Raw genomic sequence first — 25,045 nt, 5'->3', positions numbered from 1 at the left:
CAATCGTCGCCCGGTACCGCCCTTCCCGCAACACCCGCGAGGGCCAATGGGAGGGCGCGGAGGCGCTGCCGGGAGGCCCTGAGCCTGGCGGCGGCGGCGGCGGCGGCGGCCTCGGCGTGTGGGGAACGGGAGCGGGAGCGGGCGGTGCCGCTCGGCCGCGGCTCGGCCCCGGCCACGCTGGCGCCCGGGGACCCTCCCGAGATGCCGGTGCGGAGCGAACGGTGCCGTGCGGGCGGTGCGGCGGGTTCGGCCTCCTCACCTCCCTCGGGGGCGGCCGCTAGTAGTCTGGTACCGCCGCCTCCCATCAACACGGCGCAGCCCGGGGTGGCCACTTCGCTGCTTTATAGCGGTGCCAAGTTTCGCGGGCAGCAGCGCAGCAAGGGCAATGCCTACGAGGTGGAGGTCGTCATGCAGGTGAGGGGCCCGCCGGCCGCCTCCTTCCCCCCCCCGACCCCGTCCTTCAGCCCCGGGCCCGCCGCGGCGGGGCCCCGCTCTCCTCAGGCCGCGGTTGTCGTTCCCGCCCCTCCGGTCCCCTCAGGCCGCGGTCGCCCCGTTTTATTCCTTTTCGGACTCTAAAGCCGCGGTCGTCCAGTCTCCCATCCCCTCAGGCCCAGTCGCTTGAATTTGTCACGCTCCGGTCGCCGCAGTCCTCCCCGCCCTCGTTCTCTTCACCCCCCGGCTGGGGTCGGTGTCTGCCCTCCCCCAGTTCCGTCAGAGCCCGGACCTTGTTGTGTGTCCCATCCCCTGAGCCCCAGCGAGGCCTGTGGCTGAGGTGGGGGAGACCCCTTTCCCTTAGTCCCAGGGTCCCCGTTCCTCTTGGCCCTGGTGAGGTGGGAGCAGGGCAGCGGAGGTCTCAGGGGGACCCTTCCCCTCAGGCCTGGAAAGGCCTGTGGTCCTCCCTGCCCTGCTTTCCCTCTGACCTGGCAGTGCCTCTCTGTGATTCCCCTGGTTCCATCAAGCCCGGTAATGGCTGTGAGTCCTCAGGCTCTGGAGAGATCTCTATCCCGCCCCCACCGTGCGCTTTCCCTCCTTTCAGGATCAGGGGAAAAGACCCTGTCCTATTCCTCTCAGGCCCCGGTATAGACTCCTTTTCCTCAGGCCCAGTGAGGTCCTAGGGCCACCTACTTGATCCCTTCCCCTCAAACCCTGAGGAGGGCCCACTGCACTCAAGCCTTTCTCCTCCACCTCTTTGCCCCATTCCCTTTGGTCCTGGCAAGGTTCATAACCCAGGATCCCTCCCCCATTCCCTTCAGGCTCTCGGGTGGCTGTGCACCTCCATGCCACAGGGCAGAAGGGTAAGAGACCAGCTTAGAGCAGGTGGTTTTCTGGGAAGTCCCTACCAGTGGGACAGCCTGTATTTCAGGCCTGGCTGGAAATCAGCAGAGATCCAGGTCCCAGTCTTAGGCTGGCAGAGCATGGCTTGGCTGGACCTGGGACCCAGGGTTCCCTGTCCCTGGGCTGTCAGAGGCCCCCCCCAGGCTGAGCAGAGAGCCTGGGGCGAAGTGCAGTGGTTTGTCTGTGGCAGGAATGCAGCCAGACAGCTGTAGTGCCCAGCTGTGCTGGGGAATCAGGACGCTGGCTCATGTGGCTTTCCCATTCCTCCCTGCAGTCATTGTCACCCTGCGTGCTTTATTTTTAGTCCTAGGGATTGGCATGATTGCTTTGGGCAGAGCTGGTGAGGTGTGGAGTCATTAGTACGCGGGCAAGCCAGACATCTGATACACGCTTTCCTATAGAGCACCCTGCGAGTCACAGCTTTGTTCCCAGTTTGGTGGCATGGGATCTGAGGAACTGTGGTTGAGCGTGCAGTGAGTGCAGCGATAAAGCTTGCCATGTGTGCCGGCGTTGTGGAGTAGTGTCAGAGCCCCAGGGTCAGCAGGTGGGGTAGTGTTTGAACTGGACCGTCTGTTTTCACATAAGGTCCTCCACAGCACAAGCGTACCTGGTATGGTTTGCTGTGGTGGGGACATCCTATGGCTGATCAGCTTCACTGCACGCTGCCTTCTCGCAGGGGCTGGCTGTGGCTTTGTGCTAAAAATGCTGCTGTTTTGCGCGTGTCAGCTGAGAAGAGGTGGCTGCCTGCTCTCCCTGTGCTGAGCGCAGAGAAACGTTGCTTGTCTTTGATCACAGGTGGGGAAGATCCATCTTCACACAGTTGATGTTTGCACTTCCCCAAATAACTCACTTCTTGCTTTGAAAACAGATCTGGAGATGTCGGGGAAAAGCTTAGAAAATCCCCTGGTTTTAAAGGTGCTTGGAACAGACGCAGCCCCCTGCCTAGCTTCTGCACAGCAGAAGCAGCGAGCTGCAGCCCTGTAACTCAAAAGAAGGGTGGCATGAAAGCATTAGATCTGGGAGAAAGGCCTCTTTCAAAGTGCACGAGAGATCATTTGGCTTCTGAGCAGGCTTTGGCGTCCGCCGTGCTGGGTACTAGGCAGAGAGTACAGGTAGCATGTTAGAGAGGCATAGGTCAGGCCTGTTAAATAAGCAGACAGCAAAGCTCAGGGCTGTGCTTTCTTCCTCTAGCCTGAATTATCTCCAGTAAATAGATGGTTTTTACTCTTCTCTCCCCTGAATGCCAGTTTGCTGGTAGCGGTTGACTGGGAATTGTGGGGGCTGGGGGTGTGGGTGATTCTGCCAGTGGTGCTTTCACTTGGAGAAAACTGTGAGTCTCCTTCCTTCTGGGTGGAGAGAGGAGGATTTGCTTCCCATCGGAGACCTCTGGGCAGAGGGTGCTACCTCAGTGTGATGGAGCTGGAAGTGGGGTGGGTGTTGTCAGGCCTGGGATGTGGAGGCTGTCAGAGGTGAGCTGGGCCCCTGTAAAAGATCTTTCCAGGTGGTTCCCAGTCATGGGGAAGGGCTGCCAGCATGAGCATTGGGCAGTAAGCTGGACAGGCTGTACCGGCTGAAGCTGAAATTAGCCTTGGAGGGGTTAGAAACTTCTTTGGATCGATTGGGTGCCTTCATGCTTATGCTTATGGTTGGACTTTGCACTCTTTTCTAGCATGTGGATATGGAAAACTCCTATCTCTGTGGATACTTGAAGATTAAAGGCCTTACAGAGGTGAGTGTTAACTGCAAAACAACAAGAGAAGTGCCGTGTAAAGGCTTTTCTTTTTCCTGGTGGGGTGGGAGAAGCTGCCACCCACCAGAAATAGAAAGTGGAGGGATTGAGCATACAGTAGATTTGACCGCTATATAGTTTTAATAACTTCAGTGTGTTGTTCTTGGTGTGTCAAGCAAGTATGATGGGCCTCAGTGGGAGTCCTGAATGAGGAAGGCTTATCTGGCATCCCTTAAGGTCTGAGCACAACCAAATCTGACCCTGCGGTCAGCTTTAGGCACTCTACCTGTGGTGGTGTGTTGCTGAAAGTAAACCAGGACCCGAACAGTCAGATCTTTACATACTTCCTTCCCCATCCATCCTCTAAGATTGCTCCTGGTGTCGGACTGTCAGTGAGAACTGTCTCCTAGGGGTGATGCTTCTATTGGCTGCAGTGCACTGTGTGTCTGTCGTTACGTGGGAGTGTTTGGAGAAGTTCACTCACCCCAGCTGAGTCTGCTATTCCCTGCCTGTGTTCTAATTCGGTGCGAATGCAAAGCTGAAGAGGAGCACCTTCTCCCCTGGTGGGGTGGCTTAATCCAGCCCTTGGGCTCTGTAGCAGTCACGCAGCAACTGCCCGGTGTCTGCTGGGGAGCGGTGCTGGCTGTAAACGGTCACTTGTGATCATCCAGTTGGGAGCTTCCCCGCAGTCCAGCTCTGACACGGCTCCTTCTGGTTTCATGAAGTGAATGGAGAGGCAGAGAGAGGCTGGAATAAGAGGGTGGAGGCTGTGCGTGCATACGAGTCAGGCTTTAAGAGGTGTGGGGCAGGATGAGTCAGCGTGCTGCTTGGAGGGACGATGGGAGCACTGGCTTCGGATTGCCCAGAGCTCTTGCTGCAAGATGCTGCTTTTTGCTGAGCACGTGCACCTCTATCTGCGTTTGAGTTTCTGTCTCTAGGTGACCAATCTTCTGACCTCTCGTTCGTCTCCATTCTCTCTTAGGAGTACCCAACCCTCACCACTTTCTTTGAAGGCGAAATAATCAGTAAAAAGCACCCTTTCTTAACACGCAAGTGGGATGCTGATGAAGATGTGGATCGTAAACACTGGGTAAATAAATCTGGGGAGCAGATGTGGGTCTGATGCAGTCCTGGCTGAGCAGCTGGTTTGGAGGTGAGGTGCAGTGTGTGCCCAGGCAAAAGCTGTCAGAAGGGCCTGGAAACCTGTCCTTTTTGGGTGTCTCCCGCCTTTCCCCACTGACATCTTTGCAACTAGAGGTCCCTTCAGCAGGCTGTTGGCTGTGATCTATGGGAAGGGAGGGGGCGTCTTGTTTTCCACTTGCTCGCCATGGGGTTGGAAGGGACCAGGAGCAATCCCCATCTCTTGACCCCGAGGAGACCACGCTCCTTATTTTGAAGGCTTATCACAAAATGGAGTGGAGAAGGGGAGAGGTGCCCCTCTAGCACAGGCAGGGCAGTTGGTACCTGTGTCTCAGCCACCTTAGCCCTCTGCTTGCGATAGGGTGTGTCTGCTGCTGCGCTCTGGATCAGGGCCAGATTTTGTTTGCCAGACTTTGATGTTTATTATGTTTCAGTCAAAATACCTTCCTCTGGCAGTGTAGGAGCTTCTCCAGCTGGGCTGGATGTGGCTGTGGGTGTCTGGCAGTCCTCTGTGTTCCCCTGTGCTAGTCCTGGGGTGTACATTTAGCACTGCTCCAAGGGAAGAGCAGCCCCTTTGGTGAGAAGGTCCTGTTCTGTAGCAGTTTTTCCCTCCTAAATAGCAGCTGGCACTAGTGAGCTCTACTCCTGGAGTAAGCATCCTGGTTTTTTTTTTTTCTTTTCTTTTTTTGTTGCAGGGGAAGTTCCAGGCTTTTTACCAGTATGCAAAAACATTTAACTCTGATGACTTTGATTATGAGGATCTGAAAAATGGGGACTATGTCTTCATGAGATGGAAGGTAAACTCTGCATGTCGTCTCCTTTGATGAGCTGCTTACAAGCAACTGACAGAGGCTTGTGGTGCCTGAAAGCTTTTTCAGCTATGATGGTTTAATGAAAGATCTCACCTTACCAACCTCGTAACCCACCATACTTGCAAATTCCAGTGTGACTCCTGTCTAGCCAGCTAATTGCATCCTTAGAGGCTGCAGTCATGGCTAAAAACACAACAGGAAAATCTTGCTTGGTGATGCTCCAGAGGACGAGAGAATTGGTGTCTCCAGTCCCTGTGTGGGACGTGTGTTTGATGCAGACTGGCTGGTCCGCACCTCTCTGTTCTTCAGCTGGATTGATTCTTCCCTCTTTACATGAGCCTTGTGCAGCTACAGGGGGAGGAAATCATAGGATCATAGAATGGTTTGTGTCAGAAGAGACTTCTAAAGATCATATAGTACACGCCCCCCGCCCATGGGCAAGGATATCTGTCACTAGACTGGGTTGCTCCGAGCCCTGTCCAACCTGACCTTGAATGTTTCCAGGGATGAGGCATCTACCACCTCTCTGGGCAACCTGTTCCAGTGTCTCACCACCCTCACAGTAAAGAATTTCTTCCTTATATCTAATGTAAATCTACCTGCTTTTAGTTTAAAACTGTTACCCCCTGTCCTATCACTACAGGCCCTGGTAAAAAGTCTCTCTCCATCCTTCTCATAAGTCCCCTATAAGTGGCTCCGATTCCTGATTTTGCAATTGGCTTCTGGTTTGCAGGGGGCAGGTGTTGAACTGAAACTGGTCTCTTGCACTCTTCAGACTGGTTCTGTTCTCAGTTGTCTGCTTCCCTGTAAGATGCCTGCAGTGGCAGGTGGTGAAAGAACACGCTGGTCTCTGTGGTCTGGGCTGCCGTGAGTGCAGGGAATGCTCAGCCAGGAATGCCTTTGTGTTAATGGGTGCCAATATTCAGTTTGGGAGGGCAGATTCGGCGGGGGGGTAGTATTTGACCGGCATTGTAAAATGCAGTCTGTGTTTTGTGTGCAGGAACAATTCCTAGTCCCAGATCACACTATCAAAGACATCAGCGGTGCTTCCTTTGCTGGTTTCTATTACATCTGCTTCCAGAAGTCAGCAGCATCTATAGAGGGCTATTACTACCATAGGAGTTCAGAATGGTAAGGAAGCTTCCTTCCTCCTGTGGACTGAAGGGTGGCTCCTCAAACCAAGCAGTGACTCCTCTTCTGCTTGTCTGCAGCCTTGGGAGTGTCCAGGCGGTGTTTCTCTGGGCTGGGAAGGAGGTTCAGTCTGGTGGCTGGACCTCAGGGCAGAAGGGAGGGTGTGTGTGCCATGCTTGGCCAGAGCAGGCTAGCGCAGCCGATTCGTGTGGTATAAAGTGCTGCCCTTTTTGCATGGCGGGGGATAATTGGGCTTGCAAGGTGGAGCAGGGGAGATACAAGGTCTGGAGATGTGCTGTGGCCCAGCAAAGCAATGGCCTGCTGTGTCAGTGAGGTACGTTAGGAGGCAGACACCAGCTGTGGTTCACTAAAATCATCCCTCCAGAAGCCTTGTCTCCAGTCCAAACACTCACAGGGCTTGCTTGCTTCTGCCCTCCTGTGAGGACAGGCAAGTGTAAGGCAGCCTGATCTTGTGTGCAGGGTTGTGCTCCCTCAGTTTGCACTTTGCTCAGTGATTCAGGCTTTGAGCTTCTCCATGCCTTGGCCCTTCAGAGGATGTCGGAGGGGCCTTTGAGAGGGAGCTCGGTGCTTTCTCGCGTGTAACAGCTTGGCTGTTGCTCCCTTCAGGCAGAAATCTTGTTAGGCCAGTGCTTTGTAGTCCAAGGTCCTTAGGGTGTTGCTGTAAGACGCAGCGAACAGTCAAAAGTTAATTGGTTGGTTTCTTGTTAGAGCCAGCCATCTGACAAGTAGCTGTGGAGGGCTCTTTTCCCTCTGACAGCCTTCAATATTTGTCACACGCAGCAAGTGAATCTGTAGGGTGGCTGGAAGCTCTCAGGGGGAGGGAAGGTACCTGGGAGGCTTTCAGACAAATCCTGTCAAGCTAAGCTTTGAAAGACCTGAGTGTAATTTGCAGTTGTAGCAAACGCCGTTTGAACATGAAAGTTGTTGAACTTCAAAAGGTGTCCAAAAACCACAGTCAGCCCACCTCGAACGCAGCCCGGCTGCAGGTAGCTCAAAGGCACGGGAATGGAAATGAGGAATGATGCCGAGCCCTCACAGGGTTTTGGCACCATGGATAAGTGGGTGTTGGGTGCCTGAACACCTCTGAGACTGTAAAGGGGAAGAGAAGAGCTGGCCACCAGGATGTCTGCTCTCTGGCCTGCCAAGCAGGAGCCATTAGTGCTAGGGGAGTTCTGTTGCTCTGTGTAATCATTCTGTCCTTCTTTTCCTTCTTTCCCAGGTATCAGTCATTGAATTTAACTCATGTTCCTGAGCACAGTGCTCCTATCTACGAATTCCGATGACAGCTGTCCAGAACTGATACCGCACAGAAGCAAACCGGGCAGGAGAGCATGGCCTGCCAGGAGAACTGTGTCCCTGTCGGAGCACGGGAATGCACGCTTCTCTCCTGCCCCTCGGACTCGTGAGAGAGAGCCTGAATGTTAACCCACCCAGCCCAAGGAGCGTGGCTGCTGGAGCTTGATTCTCCCTCCTGTCGAGTGGCGATTTGATCTTTAATCTGGTTTTAAGCTACCTTTAAATGCACTTTCTTATTGCACAGCTAGTTTCTCTATCACTGAAGTTCCTCCTGGCTCTCCTCTGGAAGCTGTTTCTCAGTAGCTGGAATCAGTGGTCTGTCCTCTGAGTAATAAGAAAATATAAGCTCAATGCTTATGTTTTCATTGTTACGGCTTGATATGGGTTGAAACCGCCAGGACTCAGGTTTGTTGCCCAGATTGCCAGCTCTGATGCTCCCAGAGCTGGGTCCCATGTGTGAGGCTCTGCTTGGCAGAGAACTGCTCAGCTGCAGAGTCTGTGGGGGGAGTGTTGGCTGAGACAGATAAGGCTTGAACAAGTCTTTGCTTCGCGCTGGCTAACGAGGTTAGCTGGAGCTGCAGATCTTTCAGGAACACCGGCCCTTTGGAGCTGGGAGCTGTTCCAGTGTCTGGATACGCCACTGGGAATTAATTTGATGTATGGACTTCCAGGCTCTCAGTAAAGTGGATCTGAACTCTGCTTATAGGTGTATATTTGCTCTTTACTTAAGTTAAGGGTAAAAAAGAAAAAAAAAAAAAAAAGACGACTTTTATTAAAAAAATTATATATTTTTATGGTTCCTTTTCCAAAGGACCCTATGGCAAATGCACAAGTACTCAATTACATTTTACCGTTTTCACATTGAAAACTGGGAATGTCTGCGTTAGTTTTTATATACGTGTATGCTAGCCACTTTGGGAAAGTAACGGGAGTACAAGTGTTGAGCAGCATCACAGGGATAGCTCTGGGACTGTTCAGCATTTGTACTTGCTCTTCATGCTTCACCAACACCACTGCTTGATACCTTTTTACAAGGCAAAAACAAGGAAAAAAAAAAAAAAAACAAACAACAAAACAAAAACCAACAAAAAACCCCCCAGTAGCTCTCCTCTGACTTTGAAATGTTTCAAGTGATATAACTTAAGGCTTGTGTGCCAAAGTGTGTGTGTATGCGCGTGTGGTTTGTTTTTTTTTTTTTAAAAGACATTTAAAAATTGGCCTTGGTTGTATATTTAATGTGACAGTCCCACCTGCGGGGCTTTTGTGAGAGTTTAGTTTGCGTTTTTCTGGCTGTTTTAAAAACAACCCCCTTAAAGCAGGCTTGTGTCACGCGCTAACCAGGTGGGTGTTGAGGACGGGTTTGCCGCCTGGGAGAGGAAAGCGAAGCCTCCGCATGCCTAGCGCCAAGGTGGTTTGGGTTTTCTTCTTTTTAACTAACTTTCTTCCTTTCGGCAGCATGTCTGTCTGGTTTATTGCAGCAGCTGAATTGCTAGTTTAAGCCTTAACGAGAAAGTATTCAGGTCTCAGTGAGCCCATTTCCCTCTATTCCAAGTCAGGATCTTGTGTGATCGGAGAAGCGGCTGGGCTGGTCTCAGGAGATGATGCGGAAATCGCCCACCTCGTGCGAGCTGTTTGCTGCAGATGAATCCTTTTCCCCAGCACAAATGGAGAGAGACCTGCTCAGGGGAGAAAGGGGGGGAGCCCTGGCTCTTCTGCGGGGCGGGAGCCCCCCCTGCGATGAAGGAAGCGTGTGCCGTTGTCTTGGCTGTTGCAGGTAGATTTGTAGAGTAGTGCGAAGGCAAGTGGGAGAGTGATTTGAGGCGCGAAGGGAGAGCGGCTGCGAGCAGAGCAGTTGGGAAGCGGATTCCCATTTTATTCTGCTCCTCTCGGAGAAACTCGTCCCCTTCGGGGAGAGGGGTTTCTTCACGGTGCTGGGAGACGTCCTGGTTTTAGAGGTGAAAGCTGGCGGTGCTGACTGTCTGTAACCAAGCGTGGGGGTGAAGCCCCCTCCCAGGTGCTGTGTGGGCGCAGGGACCCAGCTCCGAGGGCTCTTTCCAGCCCTCCGGAGCTGTCTGTGTGCAATATTGGTGACGATGCCGGTCTCCTTGCGCTCCCCGGGGCTGCGGGTGCCAGCGTGACACTTGGGTTTCTGATGTGGTTTAGTTGAGTTAACGCTGGGGTCGTTGGCAGAAGCTGGGTTAGGAAGGGTCTTGGGGTTGTTTAATATGTATAACTACCCCAAAACCTCAGAAGTTTTTCTTTGAGACTTGATAAGTGGCGAGAAGGGTGGGAAAGGAGCATCCTGCTCTCTGCCTGTCTCCTTCCCACCGTCCTGAAGCCAATTTCGGCTGAAATCCAAAACTTTGGGGATGATGCCGCCCCGTGGGATGCATGTGGCCGGCGCAGAGCAGGTCGTGGAGCCGAGAGGTTTACCGGGGCTGTCGGTGTTTAGAGCTTCCTTCCTCTAAAGCCTTCGTTTTGGTTTTCTTTTTCTTTGACTTGTTTGATGAGCTAAGGAGAGATGTTACGTATGTCGCAGTGTGGTGAGAGAGAACTGACTGGGGGGAGGATTTGGGGTAAGAAATGGGGTATTTGGTCTTACAAGAGGTTGCGATGTCTCTTTTTAACCGTGCTGGCTGCAGAAGGGGTGCACTTGTGGGCAGATGGAGCAGGGGCTGAGGAGGTGTTTTGCGGAGCGATCAATGTCCAAATTAAACATGAAATGTATTTAAGGGGCCTGTGTCCGTGTGTGTTTGTCCACCAAAGCGCTTCTCGGTTCCAGGGGGAAGCTGTGCCTCATCTCCTCCCTCGAGGGTTTCTCCGGCAATCGAATAAACTGCTGATTGCCTCAAATGCAGGATCCGGCCTTAATTAGGGGAGCAGGAGGGGGGCAAGCCTTGGTGGGGGGGGGTCTCCCTGTGAAACCTGCCCGACTCCTTACCCCTTTCCCTACAAGCAGCTCCTCTTAGCCCCCCTTCTTAGCCTCGTTTCCCTGGCAGCTCTCACTGCCAGCCGCCTCCCCGGTCAGACTGTGTCGCCCACCCACCCGTGGGCGCCCACCCGTGTCTTAAAGAGCGTCGGCGGGCGGAACCCAGAACGCGGGGTACGGGAGGTGGCCGGAGCGGCTCGGCGGGTGCACAAGCACCTTAAGCGCCGAACCTCGGCCCGGACGTTTGAGGGGGACGGACGGACGGGCCGGCGGCGCTTCCGGCGTGAGGCGTGCGGGGCCTGGCGAGCGGGCCGGGCCGGGCCGGCCCCCGCCATGGGCATCCTGGAGAAGATCTCCGAGATCGAGAAGGAGATCGCCCGCACGCAGAAGAACAAAGGTTCGGGGTGGGGTGGTCGGGGGGCTGAGGTACCTGGGGGGACCGGGCGGGGCAGAGCCCTGGGTGGCGGGGTGGCGGGGGGGAGGTGGGTGACTGGGGGTGTGAGGGTCTGCTGGGTTATGGGGGGGCTGGGGAGGGGGTTTGGGGGAAGAGGGGACGGTCTGGGCCACGGGGGAGGCGGAGTGTGGGGTGTGGGGGGGTTGGAAGTCTTGGGGTGCTGGGTGCTGGGGCAGGTGAGGGAGCAGGGTGAGCCCTGAGGCTGAGGTGGGGTGTATGGGGGCGGGGGGAAGTACCCAGGGAGGCTGTGGAGGGCCGCAGCCCCCCCTTCTTTCCCCGCCGTTGCAGCCCTGGCCCGTGCGGGTGAGGAGCCTTGGGCCCTGTGGAGGGGCTGGGCCGAGGACCCCAAGTGCTGCTGGCGAAGGGGGTCCAGGGCTGTCAGCTGTGGGGTCCCCGAGCTGGTGTTGAAATGCTTTGACTTAAAAGAGAGGGGACTGGGGAGCAGAGCTCCCCTCTGCTTCTGCTGGGGTGGGTGCCCAGCACCTTGCTGCTTCTGGAGGCTTTAGGCTGTGGTAAATAATGGAAAGGAGAAATAGTAAAACGTGTAATCTCTTGGGTTTTGTGCCCTTCCCAGTTACAAGGGGAAACAACTGCCGCCTTTTTTTCTATATCGGGTGTAAATTCAAGTGTTTTGCTAAAAATAAGTCAATGAAGTACTTTCACGCACATGGGCTCCAAGTTGACCGTGTCTTTAAAACTTGTCAAGAGGAGGGGGAAAAAAATCCTGCGGTTTTGGAGTGTTGAATGTGACTGGGTGTAAGGAAGGGCCTTTGCCCAGGAGCGGCCGTTCCCCCTGTGATCTTTCCCTCCTTAACTGGCTCCCTTCACCTGTTTGTTCCCGCACCTTCTCTCCCTCTGGCTTGCTCCTTTTACCCAGGAATTTTTTGGCTCCTTATTTCCCTCAAGTCTGACTTTCTGTACAGGATACCAGAAGGTTTGCTCTCAATGGCTAGTATTTCAAAAGGTTACAGAATGCCTAGGGGGTAGCTTGTGTGTGTGGCAGTGGTTCAGATGTTGACAGAGACCCTTAGTGTTCCTTTTTAAGAAGGTTCCTATTTCTAGAAGTGAATTATCAGCAACTTTCTGTCAACCAGTTGTTGCACTTGTGTTATTCCAGCCACTGAGTACCACCTCGGCCTGCTGAAGGCAAAGCTTGCAAAATACAGAGCTCAGTTGCTAGAACCCTCCAAATCCTCAGCTGCTAAAGGAGAAGGCTTCGATGTGATGAAATCTGGAGATGCCCGGGTGGCACTGATCGGTTTTCCTTCTGTGGGTAAGGTCAGTGAGTGTCTACGTTAACCACGTGGCATGTGTGTTTCCAGTTCATGGTTAGCAGCGGCTATAAAGCAGATATCCGTCTTCTCTTCATCTTTCACGTTCTTACCATGAGTTAACAGAAGGTTATTGTACGCCAAGAGCTGAAAGTTAGAGCTAGGGCAAACACTCCTTCATGTTGTGTGCCGTGCCCTGTGGTAACAGCCTGAAACTCGGTCTTGCCCAGCCACAGCACTGTGGAGAAAATAGGCGAGAGTCCAGGATTTACCTTTGCTCAGTGAAAGCGCTGGCTGTCCCATCACCGCTTCAGTCTCTGTGCCTTGAACAGCCACAACACGACTTCCAAAAGCTGAGGAACACTTTGGTGTTGCTTGTATTGCTGAATGTTTACTGGTGCTTTGATTTGCATATCTCTAGTGATGCTGATCTCTTGCATTTCAGTCCACATTTTTGAGTTTAATGACCTCAACTGCCAGTGAAGCTGCGTCTTATGAGTTCACAACCCTGACGTGTATCCCAGGAGTTATAGAAGTAAGTAGGATTTTCCTCCCTTCAGCATGGTAGTGGCAGTAAGAAACCCAGACAAGTAAATGTGTCGGTTTACACCAGTTACGCTTGTGCTGCCACTAAGAAGCGGTGATATCCAAAGGTCTCTGCTGACTTCTGCTTTAAACTTTAGGAGGTCTTGAGTGTTTGCGGTATCAGGTCTTCTGCAACCTGCAGTGCTGATTTAGCACTTCCCGAGGCTACATAACTCTTCAGGATTGACTGCCTGATCGGGGTTTCATCTGCTGCCATTCGACTGACCAGAGCAATACGACAATTCTCCACTGAATTTTTTATAACAGCTATTGGCGCCATTGACCAGATGGCTGGAAACCTTGACAGATTTGTTTTTAATGAAGCTTTAAAAGAGGCAATCTGTACTGTGATCAATTTGGAAAGAAAATACAACTACTCCCATCCTTGAGGAGTTTTATTAGTGGTGGCCTAAGCACCCATCAGCAAAGCAAATGATAAAGGGCATCAAACTGAAAAGTGTCCAAGAGTAATGAGAGGCTCTGGGTCAGAATTGAAAATGGAGTTAAATAATGAAAGTAACCATATTCGTGTTAAAACGAACGCAAATATTGTAACACATCCAAATGCAGCCATTTCTAAAGCCATTACTGAGGACTTTACGGCAACAATAGCGTGAAAGCTAATGCCCCTGCAGATCTGATGAATGAAAGTGTCCTGTTATTTCCTGGTACTGTAAGACCTGCAACACATCTGAGTAGTTCTGATCTGTCTCAGTAAGAGATGGTGGCACTTGCTTGCTACTGTGCTTTCTCATTAGATCAAGAAAGTAAGGTGGGGTTTTTTCATTCTATTTCACCAGCTCAGGATAATGTGACTGTTGTCCTGTTTTCCTGGTGCTTTGTCAAACTGCAATCATGTGATGCTTTAGGAGGTCAGGACCTAACGTACCACAGTATGTGGTGTTGAATGCAGCTTCATAGGAAACACTCTGGAGGTTACCTTGACAAAACAGAGCCATCAGCATTGTGCAAAGCTGTCCTGCTCTGTCAGATTCATTCAGTTCCACTCTCTGCAGGCTTTGGACCCCAGCACGTGCTTGGGGCTTTCGAGGCAGCTCAGGTGCCCTGCATAAGGCTTTCAACTTTCCGTCCTTCTGTTTCCTTTTCAGTACAAAGGAGCTAATATTCAGCTGCTGGATCTGCCTGGAATCATCGAAGGAGCAGCACAAGGTTGGCTGATCTCTGTGTTCATGTAAAGTAGGGATTTGCCCTCAATAGTGTATCCGGGTGTCTCAAATGTTAGCAGGTTTCCTGGGCCAATAGTTCCCACATTGGCTTTCCAAATTTTAGAGTCCTTGATCTTAAGTGAGGCACGATTCTTATCCCTGAGCCCACGTAAGGTTCTATATGTAGCAGAAAGATGCTTTTCTGGAGGTGGGAGCCAAAGCAAGCCAGTCACTTCTCACCTTCTTGCGTGAGTGTTATCTTGCTCATCTGTTTTCTGGTACAGAGGAAATCTAAAGAAAGATGCTAGAGAGGCGGAGGGGGAAATTACAGCTAAACAGTAACCTCTTTTGACTAATTTCCTGAGTTCCTGCCAGTCCTCCCATGACTCCTGATTTGGGGAAGAGGTGTTGGCTTTGTCCCTCTGCTTCGTCATTGTCCTGATTGGCTGGTCATGTCAGAAGATGCCTTAGGAAACTTTGGAAAATCTCCTAATAGTCTCTTCTTGGAGGAGCATGGCCTGGTTAATAAGGTCTTTCCTCTTTTTGACCAGAAAGTATATGTAACCCCTCTGCACAGGGGCCCTAGTAGGCCCACATCACTCTTCTGGGTCAGCTGTCTCTGCTGCCTGGAGCTGCTACCACTGCACATGTCTGGAGATGTCTGTCCAGCTGGCAGAGATGTTGTTTCCACCCATGCAGCTGTACTCGGATAGCTTTACACACACCAGTTCATGTAACCGGTGGTGGAGGAGCAGCAGCAGAGTATTTGTTAGGGCTTGTGCTGGACATAAGACAGTATGGATTGACCAGATACGCTCGCTCAGGGCCCCCCCAGCAGCTGACTACAGCCAGTACAGCACTGCAGGATCTTTTTCCTTGCTTCCAAGCAGCTGTGCAGGGCAGGAGTCCCCGTCTGTTGCAGAACTTGTAGCTGGTTTCTCTTGCTGATGTATGGCCATCTCCTCTCTTCCCAGGGAAGGGCAGAGGTCGGCAGGTGATAGCAGTGGCGCGGACAGCAGACGTCGTCATTATGATGCTGGATGCCACAAAGGGTGAAGTACAGAGGTGAATGTGGGCTTCTGGGCACATGGAGCTGTGGGGTGGGGGGCCAGGTTCAGGGGTTCCCACACGACCAGAAAACATGGTAGCTTTCTGAGGTGTTGTGTCCCATGCATGTTGGGGAACCAGTAGTTAAGCTATTGAGAATGAGATGGAGGTTGTACTCCATTAGAAGCGTGCTAGCTAACTGGCTTGGGCTTCTCAGCTGAAGGATCATTCCCACAGGATGGCTGTTCAGAGGCGGGGATGTCAGCCTAGATTTTCCACCAGACTCTGCATTAGCTGTGTTTTTAGGTTGTAGTGAAAGCTTGTGGCAAGGCTGTATCAACATGTTAGTCAAAAAGAAAGGTATGGGTGTCATCTGACTGCGCTCAGTCTCACTTGTACTAATGTGCAGTGTCCCTGCAGGGCCTTGCTGGAGAAAGAACTGGAATCTGTAGGAATCCGGCTGAACAAAAGCAAACCAAATATCTACTTCAAGGTGAGGTTTCCTGGGCTGCCACAAGCACAGCTGGTGTCTGGCTGCCTACTCAAAGCCGAGGTCACTCTGTGCTGCCCCTCATGTTGGACAGACTGAAGGGGGGGGAGTGGGGGTGGTGTGGATTTTGCAGACTTTTAAGATGCTTTATTGCCTCCCTGCAGCCGAAGAAGGGTGGAGGTATCTCGTTCAACTCAACTGTCACGTTGACTCAGTGCTCCGAAAAGTTGGTGCAGCTCATCCTTCACGAATATAGTATCCTTTCCTAAAATGGGAGACCCTTAAGCTGTCAACAGCTCATGAGTCAAGCGGTACCTGTTGTGGGACAGCCTTGCTGTGTCTTTGGTGCTTGCTGGGTTGACAACAGGCTTTTGCAAGCAAGCTCAGCCCGTTAGCTCACAGCGGTGTGTAGATGTGTTGGGATTTGGGCCTTGACAATGTTCACCTCAGAAATCTTCAATGCTGAGGTCCTCTTCAGAGAGGATTGTTCCCCTGATGAGTTCATTGACGTGATTGTAGGCAACAGGGTCTACATGCCGTGCCTCTACGTAAGTATCTCGGAAACAGCCTGCCTTCTGCTGCACCGAGCAGCTCCATTCTTTGCTGAAGGAAACACTGGATCTTCCTGGTTCCTAAAGCAGGAACGATTTGGGGTTTAAGAGGTGGAAAGCGCAGCTCAACAGGGAGCTTTTTATAAGCTTTACATGTGCGGCTGTACTCTGTGTGTTCCCTGTGCCCTCTTGTGGCTGGCTGCCGTGGAGCAGCACGAGCTGCGTGTCCTGGTGGCATGGGCTTTGCTCCCATTGTGCAGAGCCTTTGATTCCTCTGCTGCAAGCTCTGCGCTTGGGTTTTCACTACTGGTCCCTTGTGCCAGAGGTCATTTAACGGTTCTGTTTGGTAGAGACTGGGTCTCTAGTGGAATCAAAAGATACTGGAGAACTTGAGGCAAGTCATCCCAAAGGGAGAACTTCAAGAGGCCCAAACTTACATTTAGGCTTCTGAATTTTAACAGTTTGTTTTACTAAGAGCCTTGGCTTGTCCTCTGGCTGACAGGATCTGAGTTTCTGTTTCAGATGCTGGAACTACCTTGTTATACCTATGTGTACATGTCTTACTTCCTTGCAGTGTTGCTGAATTGACTTCCTAAAGGGTGTGTTGTTTTTCCTTTGACTTAGGTTTATAACAAGATTGACCAGATATCTATGGAGGAAGTGGATCGTCTTGCTCGGAGACCCCACAGTGTTGTAATCAGGTAGGAGCCTGTCACGCTGCCTGATGTGCTGGCCTGGATGGCGTGGTGGTTCATTTCATACCCCTTTCTCCCAAGAAAGGGCTTCTGCCAGGGCTGCCTGCAGCTGCTGGGGGGAGAAGCAGAGCTGCTGTGCAGCTTTTTCCAGGCTTCCTTCACCTGGAGAGGCAGGCTGCTTGGCTTCTCCAAGCTGTCTGCAGGCCAGAGTAAGCCAGTCTATCTTGTTTGCTTAGAAGTGCTGATATATCTGACTGGGGCTTTGCTGCTTCAAAGCTGCTTGCCCTTCTGAAAGCCCTATTTATTTCACCTTGTGTTTTTCATTTACTGGCCTCATTAAAGACTTTTCCCCTTGTTCCCTAGCACTTTAATAAGACGTTTCACCTTGTTCTTCTGGATATCTAAATCACAACAGCAGTAAACACGGAGATGTTCCTGGTGTTTTGCAGCTGTGGCATGAAACTGAACCTGGACTACTTGCTGGAGAAGCTCTGGGAATACCTGGCACTTACCTGCATCTACACCAAGAAACGAGGACGTAAGTGACCATTAGCCGAACAGAAGGTTTGAAAGGCACAAAGGGCTGCTGCTCATCAAAGGCAGAGAGGCTGCCAGCGGGGCTTGGATGCCTGGCTGTCAGCGATCTCTTGTGTCTTGGAAATGCTGCAATTACACTGTCCCTAACCAGCTCTCAGCTCTTGGGAAATGCTTTCTGTTCCATCTGATCCAACCATGCGTGTACTCCACCACGGCCCTCCTATTCTCTCTGCACTAGAAGAGCTGAATTTTCATAAGACTTTGCATGATGATATAAGGAAATAAAGTGTCCAAGTTCGCAGCTTTCTTCCTTATTATGCACACTCTGTGAGGAACTGTTCAGCCCATCACTACCCAGAAGAGGTCTCCTTTTCCTACTGTGAGAGGTTTGGTGATTCCCATGCCAGGCTCCTGAGGCTCAGGAATGCCTTTGATCCTCCTTTTCCTTTATAATTCACTTGCAGCTTCTCCCAGTGATGAAGGCACGTCTATAACTTGTTCCTGTTTGGTTGTGAACAGCTGTGACTCTGAACTTGGGTGGATGTGAGGAGATGAAGGAACTTTCTATGAGCTTGTTAAGCTATGAAATCTTGGGGATTTTACAGAAAACTGCAGAGTGTTTTGGTTTTGCTTGAGCAGGTGTGTTTTGAATTGGGTGCGTTTGTCCTAAGTCAAGTGTTTGGAATGGAGTTGGAGCAGGTGGATTGTGAGGCAGCTGTTGACTGTGTGGCATGGGTAACTGTACTTGTGGGTACTGGAGTGTCTACAGAACTGATTTGATGCTTCCAAGTACCTGGATACCTGTTCTGCCTGGGATCTGGCAAGTGTAACGGGAGGAGGAATTTGGGAGTAGTAAGCACAAGGCAATGTGAGATGGTGTCAGCATATTAGAACACACTTGATGGAAATCCAATGCTTTCCCCCCCCCCTCCTGCTTCTCCACAGAGAGACCAGACTTTACAGACGCCATTATTCTACGGAAAGGGGCCTCTGTGGAGCATGTGGTAATTTCTCTGCATCTTTTACGTTTCCTTGTCTGTAGAAGGCAGGTTCCTCTTGGAGCCTGCTATGATTTGTGCTTTGTAAAGCTCGGGACATGTCAGTGTTTAGCTGGGCTTCTCCTTTTATTACCTTTACTGATTCTGTCTGCCTCAGTTTGCTTTCCTAGCTGCTATGAAAGGTTAAAAAAAATTTACTTAATGCAGTCCAGTGAAAAAGCACATGGAAGCAGTGGAATGGGGCTTTATGTGGACTGGTGATTCCTGTGTGTCTGTTCTGTGTTCTTTCAAGTGCTGTTAACTGGCCCCTAAAGTCACTTGTAATTTCTGACATAGGCCTGAGTTGCTTCTAGTTCCTGGATATTGAGCTAGTTGGTTGCAAAGTAGTGTCATTGAACTGTCTCACATGCTATCTGTCTGTCTTGCAGTGCCATCGAATTCACAGATCGTTAGCCAGCCAGTTCAAATATGCCTTGGTGTGGGTAAGTGTTTAACAGCAAATGAAATCCCTGTCCTCGGGTGTCTCTGACTGGTCTTCTAACCCTTCTCCCCCTCTTGCTTTAAAGGGGACAAGCACAAAATACAGCCCTCAAAGAGTGGGCTTAACCCATATGATGGAGCATGAAGATGTCATTCAGATCGTAAAGAAGTAACTCTCTTCGCTGGTGCCTGGCCTTGTCTTTACTCACTAGAATTGGAACTGACCACATAAAAGCAAAACAAAACAAAAAAAAAGAAAAAAAAAAAAAAAAGAAAAAGGAAAAGGAAGATGTGTTCCACAGCCAAGAAAGCTTCTGTGAAGCTCCTTCTCTTGGAGAAAGGCAGAAAATGAGGCTACTGTACTTGCAGGTGGGGATGGGGAAGATGGGTTTCCATCTTGCAGCATTTCAGGTGAAGTAATGTTTCTTAAAAAAGGAGCCAGTTCTTCTAGGACACGGTTCCCACAGCCAGCATTGCCCTGCCCCTGGCAGGGTTTGCAGATGGATCTGTGTGTTAACCTACCAGTGGCTTGCTTAACCAGTGGGAAGTTTATGGGTTTGTGTGAACAAATCTGGCCCTGTGCTTTGGGACAGGGAAGCCAGGGCTGAGAGACCATTGCTGATGCTTTGCTGCCTATCCATTCACTTAATTTAAGTATTGATCTGAAACGGAAACAAAGTTCTCCCTCCCCTGCTTATTGGACGTGTTGTCTCTGCAGCTTTCACCGTTGGGAGACTTCAGTCCTGCATCTGAGACAACGCCTGGTGAATTTGTAATGGTCCCACCTCAATTAACGTTAAAACGTGGCACTCTGTGCCTCTCCTTAGCTCTGCAGTAGAGTTTGTAGGACATCCTGGTCCAACTGGTACTGAGAGAGATGAGAAATGAAACCTTGTTAATGAATGATTAACCTGGCCAAACTGCAGCAGGGTATGATCAAAGAGCCATAGACTGCAGTGAGAATTCACTTCTGGCATATCACTCGTCGAGGAGCTCTTGGGAGTTTCCTCCTTTGCTCCTGTCCTGCCCGTTAGTCCCCAGCAGTATTGCTGGGGATCTCATTCTTTCTCAGTCGTGCCCCTAAATTCCAGTCACAGCTCTTTGAGCTCAAGGTACCATCCCATGCCATGGGTTTTACCCCAGCCCTGTTAAACATCGTTGCTTTTCTGGATATTTTTCATCAGAAATCTGGGATTTTTCTAATCATGCTTTTTCATTGAATACTGATGCTAAACAATTCAGAGTGCCTGATAGAGAACAGCTCTTTCCTTCTGGGATCAAGAGTTGCCAATAGCTTTTATTTTCTTTCATTGAAAAAGGGTTCGGTCTGATGTGGATTCTTAACTGTGAGGACAGGTCTGATAGCAGATTTGTCTGAGCAGGGCTCCTTCCCTCTCCTTTGTGCTCCTCCCCACCCCTCACAAACTGATCGAGCAGAAATGGAAGGATTATTTTATTTGAGAAAATAAAAGTTGCTATTTCATGTGAACTGTAGGTGTCTGCGTGCACTGGGTGGACGGTTTGGTGTGTTTTCTAACTCTCTTTGTTACCTTCGGCCACCTGAGGAATCCTGGATGCTGTTGCAGGAGGTTATAGGGGGGAATAGATTGTGAAGCGGCTGCAAGAGGGCTCTGAGGCTGGAGGGGACTTGATGAGGTGTGATGGGAGATAAAGAGATATTATACGCAATACCCAAGCTAAGAAGGTGACTTTGAACTCTGTAAGTTCCCTTCCCCGTCCCTGGCTTTGTTCACAGCTGGAGTGCTGAGCAAATCCCGACCGCGGTGGCAGCTAGCAGAGAATGAGCTCCAAATTAGCCGCATTATGCCTGAGCTGGCTGGAGAAAGCAAGTACTTCTCTGTGTGAATTGGGTGGGATGCCGTTCCAGCACATTAACTTGCCCTTTAAATTTCCTGTGAAGGTTGCACAGGCAGAGCTGCCCGCACAAAGAATTCCTTTGGTTTCATTTTTGTCCCTGAGTTTCTGACTTTTCACTCCAAACCCAGGAGCCTGCCAAGCCCCGGCACGTGAACGGGCAGCCAGAACTGCTGACTGGGCTTCGTCCTTAGGCCAGGTACAGTGTGGAGTTGGGGAAACGGTTGATGCTTGCGTGAGACTGAAATGCACGGTGTTACCTGCTAAAACATGTCCTTGGTTAGTTAGTGCCTACCTCTCAGTGTGTTCGGGTTTCAAATTGACTAGTCTAGCGTGCCATCGTTAAAAACCCCTCTGTCTAATTAGCCTTACTCCTCATTTAGGAAATTGGGCATTTTATCCTGTTCAAAATGAACCAATACATGATTAAATTTGGAATGGGGATAAAGTAAAAATAGTAAAGCCAGAAGAAGCTAACTTCTTTTTTTTTTTAGTGGGAGTAGCTTTTTTTGCAAGCAAGGTTATAGCTGTATTTGAAAACGCATGCATTTAATTGCAGCGTTCATTCTTCCAGACGGCTTCCCTAATTGTTCTGCAATAACATTAAAAGCTGCAAACACTGCAGTTCAGTGCAGGAGCAGGTTTGCCTGAAGATCTCTCCGATTCCTGAGAAAGCAAGATCCTAAGGGCAGGGGGGAAATCTGCAGCATTAGGATTGTACCGGAGCCTCCTGAGGTTTATGGAATTGGCCAGACCCCTCGTTAGCTCTGTAGGGGAGCTAGCGAAGGGAGATGTGCTCAGAGCGTGTTTGGAGATGCTCATCCTTGCTCGGCGTGTTTGGAGAAAGGCTTGCTTCTGTCCAGGAGGATGGGGAGCAGTTGCAGGCAGGAGCTGTGGGTTTGCCGCCCCGAAGAGCAGCACGCTGCGTTTTCTCCGCTGTACGAGGGAAGGCTTGGCTGGATGATGCTTGGAGAAAGCTGCCCTCAGCAGCTTGGCTGGCGGTCTGCTCTTCTGCGCTGCAGCCCCCAGCCATTCCTCTGCTCTTTCAGCCGACTCTGGTTTCATTAGTGCCGGACCCTGCTCCCAGAGGGCTGCACTGATCCTGCCCTGTCCCTGAGCCCGCTCTGCTCGCAAAGTGCAGCCGTGCATCGCCGCTGAGCCGCGCTCCAGGTGTGAAGCGGGGTGGATCGGCTTCGATACAGTCCATCAGCCACCCTCCATCTAGTCCTGGAAACAGCGACGGCCCGAGGCGTGCTCTGTTTAAAATGCCTGTTCCAGGCAATCAAGCAGGTTTGATTGGCTGAACACTCCTTTTATAATTTAATTTAGTCAGGAACCGTTTGCAAGGTAATAAAAAGAGACTCTGACTCCAAATACATTCATTTAATTCAATGAGAGACAGTTACTGCGGCGGGCTCGCCTCAGCCAGCTTCCCTCACCCCATCACGCTGACATCTTAAAGTGCTGCTCAGGGCTGTATATAAGAGTCACGATCCGCAGTGACAGCTTAATTGTTTCAAATGCTGACAAGGGTCACCCCAACCAGCCATCGCGCATTGTGCGGGGCTGGCTCTGGAGGCTGCGGCGAGGAGGATTTATGGCTGGCAAATAGTTTTGAATTCCTCTGGTTGCGCCTGCTAAATGATGAACCTGCCCCTTGGGGGTTGGGGCTATTGATTGTAATTTGCAGTTAAGCCCTCGCTTTCTGAGGAATCAGCATAATAAATACCCACCGCATTACAGCAGGGACGTGTCTGCGTGGAGGAGAAGGCAGCGGAGGTTTTCCCGACTCAGGCGGTGCAGTGCCTGCAGCAGGATGCTCTCGTTGCTCCTGGGTTTGGGAGAGCCGCGGGCTCCATCACTGCTGGAAAACGGTCCCCAGTTTGGTGGGATGCAGGAACCCAGGGCTGGAGGAGGGGAGGATGAAGCTTTGAGGCTCTCAGATGCTTTGTGGAGGCAGGTGGAGACATCCTGCTCGTCCCGAGGAGGAGAGGGCTGTCTGGTATTGTCGGGATGATGGGTGACTAGATCCCTTCTCTGTGCCCGGCCTCGGGAGCCGGTTGGTCCCAGCCTGGCTTTGGAGAGGGGTGTGAGTGTGTCCACCCCCATGTCCCTGTGATTTCTCCTAAACTTGCATTGGTTTGGGGGCAGGAATGGGTCAGGGCCATTCACCAGCTGTTCACATCTGGGACTGGTGACACAGAGGTGGTGCAGATCTGTGTCCCGGGAGGGAAGGGGCTGTGGGGACTGTCCAGCTGTGTCACCAGGGGAGGAAGGGACGGGGACCAGAGGTGGCTGCTCCCTCCCTGACGGTCCCCAGCTCTGCAGAGGGAAGATTAGCTCTTGTCCCTCCGCTCGCGAGTGGAGATGAGAATAATAGCAGTCATCAAATATGCATTGGAAAGCAGCAGCCTGCAGCTGCTGTGCAGCAAATATGGTCCTGCGGCTGCCGGGGGAGTGACGGTCCCCGGCGGAGAGCGAGGCCAAGAGCACGACGCCAGCAGAGCCGGGGACTTCGGGCAGCACCGGCCCGGTGCCATGTGGGCGAGCTAGGCTACCCCAGGTGAGTGGCTGTGAGTCCCCCAGCTGGGTGGCACGTCCCTTGGGCTCGTGGAGGCCACAATGGGGAGGACCAAGGAGGGAATTTTGTGTGCGATGTTGGTCCTTATGCAAACGCTGCGGCATGGGGCTCAGCCCCTCCGGGTCAGGGCGTTCGGTGTCCTCTTGTCTCTGGTTGTCCCCGCCTGTCTGCTCGCTGCCTTTAGACCCCTTATCTCGCCTTCCGACTCGCACCTTCACTACAGTCCCAGCATTCCTGCTGCCCTCCAGAGCAGAGCTTTCTCCCCTAAACTCCTCCTCCTTCGCCAGGAGCATCTGCCCCATGTCTCCTACCACCCCTTCCCCAAATTCCTTTTACTTCGGGGCTGTTTTACCCCAGGAAAGCTGCCTGGCCCCGCAGCCAAGCTCTGCGGGACCCCTGGGCTCGGCTCTGGGGCCGAGGCGATGGCACGGGGCTGTGACCTGGCCCTGGGGCCACCAGCCAGCGTTCCTGGGTGCCCACCAGCGCTAAGCCCAGGACAGGTCGTGCCCAGCTGGTCTCTGCTTCCAGTATCTGCTCTGGCCTGTCTCCTCCCCATAATGCCTCCTTTTGCGGGCAGCTTTCGGTGTCAGGCAGCAGCCTGGGATGTGGTGTGCATCGCTCACGAGATGCTGGGTCCCCGTCCTCGCTTTGGAGGGAGGAACTGGAGAGGGTTGAAATTAGCCAGTTCAGGGGTGTGATGGGTGATCGGGGGGGGGACAAGGAGAGACCCCCCGGTGCCTCGGGGGCTTGGAGGGCCGTGCTGCTGTCAGGTTGCCCGTTGCTGGAAGGGTCCAGCCTGTCCCCGTGCTGCCGGCATCCCTGTGGCTCATGGCTGGAGCTGCGAGAGCTGTGGGAGGGCCGCCCCACCTGCACACGGGCGTTTGAGAGTGGGTGTACAATGATACAGAACTGGTGACGGGGAAGGGGATGTGATGAGAGATGCCGCAGCCAGGAGGTGCCTGGCCAGCTGGACTGGCTCCATGGGGCCGGGCCGCGGTTCTCCCGCAAGGCACGGCGGCGGTGGGGCCGGCACGGCACGGTGCGGTGGCATGGAGCCCTGTTTGTTCCAGCTGTAACTGGAAACAGGCTGTAAGCGGAGCCGGGGTCGGCTGGTGACCGCAGACCTGCCTGAGGACGGCGGAGCTGCCGACCCGGGAGCTCTGCCCTACCGATGCCGGTGCTCCAAAGGTACAGTCCCAGGCAGCCACGCGTCGTGCCGGGCTAGGGCGGGCGAAGCGGAACCCCGGTAGCCAAAATCTCCCTCCCCTTTCTGCACCCAGCTGTGGCACAGCCCCGGGGCTGCGGTGGTGGGACGGGGGCTGCCCTGAGCCGTGTCCCTGGAATGAGGTGGCTTTCCCTGGCCATGGGGTGCCGGCCATGGGGTGCCAGCCATGGGGCTGTCCTGGTCCTGGAGGAGGCCAATGGGTTCGGTCCAGAAGCCGCTGCTGGTTCTTGGGTTCCCCCAGCTGCTGCACAGCTGGATGCTGCTGCTGCTCGTCCCTTGGGTCTCCCCAAATACCCCCTGCGAGGGGGTGGAGCGGGTGCTGCCCTTGCCCGCACGGGTCCTGCCGCTGCCCGCAGGTGATCCGTGCGGGGTAGCAAGTCCCCACCGCCGCTGCTTAAACTTTCATGAACCTGCAGCCACAGGAGTCCAGCCCTGGCATTAACATTTGATGCGGTCACCCTGCGCCTGGGCACGTGTGTGTGCAAACACGCTGCCAGCACCGCCACGGGGCACACGTGTGGCACAGGCAAACCCCCTCGCCAGCTGCGTGTGGGCACGCGCGGCACCCTGCACGCACGCGCGATGTGCGTGGCATGGCGTGGGGGGTACCCCTGTGGGCTCCTGGCTCCTCTCTGCTTCCCAGCGGGGCTGTGGGATTTGGTCCGGTGTTGGGTTCCTCTTCTGCGGCGCTCCCCTT

General features: G+C 52.6%; 2 protein-coding genes across 3 annotated transcripts; both read left to right on the top strand.

Annotated features, from left to right (window-relative positions):
- Positions 1-52: 52 nt before the first annotated feature.
- On the top strand, positions 53-10,196 carry GID4 (GID complex subunit 4 homolog). The gene is made up of 6 exons (XM_030002276.2): positions 53-414; positions 3,005-3,064; positions 4,047-4,154; positions 4,900-5,001; positions 6,017-6,147; positions 7,388-10,196. Exons 1-6 carry the CDS (start codon positions 202-204, stop codon positions 7,449-7,451), a joined length of 678 nt encoding a protein of 225 aa, XP_029858136.1. The 5' UTR covers positions 53-201; the 3' UTR covers positions 7,452-10,196.
- Positions 10,197-10,637: 441 nt separating this feature from the next.
- On the top strand, positions 10,638-20,156 carry DRG2 (developmentally regulated GTP binding protein 2). Of its 2 annotated transcripts, XM_030002229.2 has the most exons (13): positions 10,638-10,790; positions 11,965-12,125; positions 12,564-12,653; positions 13,813-13,873; positions 14,844-14,934; positions 15,337-15,409; positions 15,571-15,661; positions 15,857-15,954; positions 16,582-16,658; positions 17,102-17,190; positions 18,135-18,193; positions 18,616-18,669; positions 18,754-20,156. In XM_030002229.2, exons 1-13 carry the CDS (start codon positions 10,727-10,729, stop codon positions 18,838-18,840), a joined length of 1,095 nt encoding a protein of 364 aa, XP_029858089.1. In that variant the 5' UTR covers positions 10,638-10,726; the 3' UTR covers positions 18,841-20,156. The 2 variants fall into 2 exon arrangements, with proteins under 2 accessions (XP_029858089.1, XP_040976177.1); XM_041120243.1 differs by lacking the exon at positions 18,135-18,193.
- Positions 20,157-25,045: the final 4,889 nt, after the last annotated feature.

Source organism: Aquila chrysaetos, chromosome 25 (assembly GCF_900496995.4).
Source record: "Aquila chrysaetos chrysaetos chromosome 25, bAquChr1.4, whole genome shotgun sequence".
Taxonomy (NCBI): Eukaryota; Metazoa; Chordata; class Aves; order Accipitriformes; family Accipitridae; genus Aquila; species Aquila chrysaetos.
The sequence above is the reverse complement of the archived record's forward strand: the minus strand, read 5'-3'. Positions and strand labels throughout refer to the sequence as shown.

Excerpts from the sequence above, each read along its gene's own strand:
- DRG2 (XM_030002229.2), top strand. The coding sequence starts at position 10,727 with ATGGGCATCCTGGAGAAGATCTCCGAGATCGAGAAGGAGATCGCCCGC. Across the intron at positions 16,659-17,101 it reads CCCCACAGTGTTGTAATCAG|CTGTGGCATGAAACTGAACC; the intron begins GTAGGAGCCTGT and ends GGTGTTTTGCAG. Across the intron at positions 17,191-18,134 it reads CTACACCAAGAAACGAGGAC|AGAGACCAGACTTTACAGAC; the intron begins GTAAGTGACCAT and ends GCTTCTCCACAG.
- GID4 (XM_030002276.2), top strand. The coding sequence starts at position 202 with ATGCCGGTGCGGAGCGAACGGTGCCGTGCGGGCGGTGCGGCGGGTTCG. Across the intron at positions 3,065-4,046 it reads AGATTAAAGGCCTTACAGAG|GAGTACCCAACCCTCACCAC; the intron begins GTGAGTGTTAAC and ends ATTCTCTCTTAG. Across the intron at positions 5,002-6,016 it reads ATGTCTTCATGAGATGGAAG|GAACAATTCCTAGTCCCAGA; the intron begins GTAAACTCTGCA and ends TTTTGTGTGCAG.